Source organism: Nanorana parkeri, unplaced genomic scaffold, assembly GCF_000935625.1.
Source record: "Nanorana parkeri isolate BGI_ZX_2015 unplaced genomic scaffold, ASM93562v1 scaffold1771, whole genome shotgun sequence".
Taxonomy (NCBI): Eukaryota; Metazoa; Chordata; class Amphibia; order Anura; family Dicroglossidae; genus Nanorana; species Nanorana parkeri.
Genome location: NW_017308039.1, coordinates 288,170 through 292,394, shown reverse-complemented (window position 1 = coordinate 292,394; position 4,225 = coordinate 288,170). Strand labels below are relative to the sequence as shown.

The 4,225-nt window shown below is 41.2% G+C and overlaps 1 protein-coding gene across 1 annotated transcript; it reads left to right on the top strand.

Annotated features, from left to right (window-relative positions):
• Window positions 1-268: 268 nt before the first annotated feature.
• On the top strand, window positions 269-2,302 carry LOC108799621 (zinc finger protein 260-like). The gene has a single exon (XM_018571512.1). It carries the CDS (start codon window positions 269-271, stop codon window positions 2,300-2,302), a length of 2,034 nt encoding a protein of 677 aa, XP_018427014.1.
• The last annotated feature ends 1,923 nt before the right edge of the window (window positions 2,303-4,225 follow it).

Below are 4,225 nucleotides of genomic sequence, written 5' to 3'. Positions count from 1 at the left end.
CTCTCAGGTGAGTAGCGTTATACACAAAGAGAATAGACTGTTGATGCAACAAAAAAGGAAAAGGCATGAGCATAAACCTATATTGGAAAATTATATATTTATATGTCTGAAGACATGCAATTGTAGTGGAAAAAGGCAGAAATGTAATTCCGAGGTTCTTTATCTGTTGTCAATATTATATAACGATGTATTTCTATTTTTTTTTCAGAGATCCACCGTCAGGAGACTGAAAATATACTACTGCTAAGTTGTTATTCTTTAGCACATGATGGATCCCGGAGGACACAAGCTATATGAGTGCTCGGAGTGTGAGAGAAGCTTCATTTCAAAGTCACTTCTTACAGTTCACCAGAAGATTCATAATCAAGAGGATCCGTCTGAAAAGTACGAACAAAACAAGACAAATCTCACTGATCACCAGAGGAGTCTCACAGGAGAGAAGACATTTCAATGCTCAGAATGTGGTCAGTGTTTCCCAAAAAAGGACAATCTGTTTAAACACCAGAGGACTCACACTGGAGAGAAGCCATTCAGATGTTTAAAATGTGACAAGTGCTTCACACAAAAAAGAAATCTTACTAAACACCAGAGGACTCACACTGGACATAAATCATTTAGATGTTCAGAATGTGACAAGTGCTTCACACAAAAAGGAAATCTTATTGTACACCAGAGGATTCACACTGGAGAGAAGCCATTCAGATGTTCAGAATGTGACAAGTGCTTCACACAAAAAGGAAATCTTATTGTACACCAGAGGATTCACACTGGAGAGAAGCCATTCAGATGTTCAGAATGTGACAAGTGCTTCACACAAAAGGGATCTCTTACTCACCACCAGAGGACTCACACTGGGGAGAAACCATTTAAATGCTCAGAATGTGATAAGAGCTTCAGACTAAAGATAACACTTACTGAGCACCAGATTATACACACGGGGGCGAAACCATATAGATGTTCAGAGTGCGACATGTGCTTCTCACGAAAGAGCAATCTTATTAATCATCAGATGATCCACACAGGAGAGAAACCATACAGCTGTTCAGAATGTGACAACTGCTTTTTAATAAAGAAATATCTCACTAAACACCAGAAGATCCACACAGGAGAGAAACCTTTTAAATGTCCAGAATGTGACAAGAGCTTTGCACGAAAGATAAATCTTACTGAGCACCAGAAAACCCACACAGGAGAAAAGTTATTTAAATGTTCAGAATGTGACAACTGCTTTTTAATAAAGAAATATCTCACTAAACACCAGAAGATCCACACAGGAGAGAAACCATACAGCTGTTCAGAATGTGACAAAAGTTTATCCTCCAAATTTCAGCTAAGTGTTCACTGGAGTACTCACACAGGAGAGAAACCACCCCACTGTCCAGAATGTGACAAATGTTTCACCACCAAATATCAGCTCGTTGATCATCAGAAGACTCACACTGGAGAGAAACCTTTTAAATGTCCAGAATGTGACAAGAGATTTGCACGAAAGATAAATCTTATTGGACACCAGAAAACTCACACAGGAGAAAAGTTATTTAAATGTCCAGAATGTGACAACTGCTTTTTCATAAAGACATATCTCACTAAACACCAGAAGATCCACACAGGAGAGAAACAATACAGCTGTTCAGAATGTGACAAGAGCTTCACCTCCAAATCTCAGCTAAGTGTTCACTGGAGGACTCACACAGGAGAGAAACCACACCACTGTCCAGAATGTGACAAATGTTTCACCACCAAATCTCAGCTCGTTGATCATCAGAAGACTCACACTGGAGAGAAGCCTTTTAAATGTCCAGAATGTGACAAGAGATTTGCACGAAAGATAAATCTTACTGAGCACCAGAAGATCCACACAGGCGAGAAACCATACAGGTGTTCAGAATGTGACAAGAGCTTCACCTCCAAATATCAGCTAAGTGTTCACTGGAGGACTCACACAGGAGAGAAACTACCCCACTGTCCAGAATTTGACAAATGTTTCACCACCAAATCTCAGCTCGTTGATCACCAGAAGACTCACACAGGAGAGAAACCTTTTAAATGCTCAGAATGTGACAAGTGCTTTTCAATGAAGAAATATCTCATTAAACACCAGAAGATCCACACAGGAGAGAAACCATACAGGTGTTCAGAATGTGACAAATGTTTCACCACCAAATCTCAGCTAAGTGTTCACTGGAGGACTCACACAGGAGAGAAGCCATTTCAATGTTTAAAGTGTGACAAGAGCTTCACACAAAAGATGCATCTTTTTCAACACCAGAAAATCTGCAATGAAATAGTGGTGTTGTTTTAATACTCTGGATTAAAAGTACTTCATTCAAAAGTTACATTCTATTGGACGCTGGAGGAATCACCTAGGAGAGAAGCCCTATCCATATTCTGAAAGTGATACATTTCACATTATAGAAATATCGGCTTTTATCTCTCAGACCCCCATTCACATTTGGGAATGGGACCGATTGCAAGATTCTCATGAATTCCTCCATGAGACCTCTGTGATCAGCTGCATCCAGCTATGATCATCCGCAGCTAATCGCAGCACGTGTTATTATGTGTGAACAGCTGCAAATGTCAGTGGGTGGTGGTAACTGTCATTAAACTGTACAGCCCCCCCTACCCGCAGCTGACCACATGTTTCTTGGGGAGGAATTCATAAGATTCATGGGATCGTCCCCATTCACAAGACTGTGCTGATAACCTAAACACAAATCTCGGTCAAAACCACATTGGGGTGGATTTTCTAAATGCGTAGAGACTGTTGACTTGGCAATCTGTATGTTCACTTAGCTTATTAAACAAGGTGAAGATGTGATCACTTTGAATTCACAGTGTTGTTCAAGAGGACAGAATTGGTTTCCTTTCTCAAAACTGGATAATAGAATGAAACATCTTTACCTTGCTGACCTTGCTGGCGAATAGCTCCCCCCTGCTACACGTACCTGTGCCCTGGTCTGCTGGAGAGGTGGATGTTGGCTGGTCTGTCCCGGATGCCGCTCTGAGTCGCGGTGAGTGAAGGCTGGCTGGGAGGGCAGAAGGAGCTCTGGTGCCGTTCTGCTGTTGGCTCCCTCCGGTAGCTCTGAGTGGAAGTGCAGAGAGCTGGAGGTTGGTGATTTGGCTCCCCCTCGTGGCAACTAAGGAATAGTGTGCCTGCTCAGTATTCTTTGTTTGTATGAAAGGAAAAAAAATATATAAAGAAAATGACTAGAACTGGGCCAAAAATAGACTGTTCAAGAGGCTGATAGTAGAGGGGGAACTAAGCAATCACCATGTGAGCCAAAACAGTCCAGTAAAGAGAAGCAGAAAGAAGTGGCTTCAAAATTGGAAAAGTTTGCCAGAGGAAATACCACAGGTATTGATGCCAACCAAAAAAACAAAATGTGATTAAGTCTTGGAGATAAGTCTCTCTGTAAAGTTTCCAAGGATCTGTTTTTGGAAGAAGGGGGGGCCACAGGGGGGACTTTTGACATATCTAATGGACATCTATCCCTGCAAGATTCTGATACCCCAGGTGACCCTACTCTCAAGGATGTGTTTTCAGCAGTCCAAGCCAGTAATACCACTCTGGCTTCCATGGCGGAGCAAATACAAGCTACACTGATAGATATATCCTTTCTCAGGCAAGATATGCAGAAGTTCAGAGAAAGGCTGACGGAGGCAGAAAACAGAATTAATAAACTGTAGGATGTAAATGCTTCTGTATGTGCCGATCTTAAAATGGAGTTGCAAAAAGTTAATATTAATTCTAGTACGATCGAAGAATTGAAAAACAGAGCAATGCGCAATAACATCAGAATGGTGGGAATGCCTGAACAGTCTGAGGGGTTAAATCCGGTGGCGTATATGGAAAATTGGATCCTAGAGACAATAGGAAAAGAACAATTATCTCCTATGTTTATAATTGAAAGAGCTTATAGAATTCCTGCACACACGAAGGTGCATGGAAAATTTCCAGGGACTATGTTGCTCAAAGTGACCAATTACAATAGTCAAACTTAATGGATAGGAAAAAAAAATATCTATAATATCTTGGAATGTTAGGGGTCTGGGGAATAGGACAAAGCGATGTGCGGTACTATCCAGCATTATGTCTCCTAAGCCATCAATTATTTGTCTGCAGGAAACGCATCTGATGGGAGATAGTGTTGGATGGTTGGAACGCAGAATTTTGCAATATACAGCTCATGCATGTTATTCAACATACTCTAGAGGGGTATCA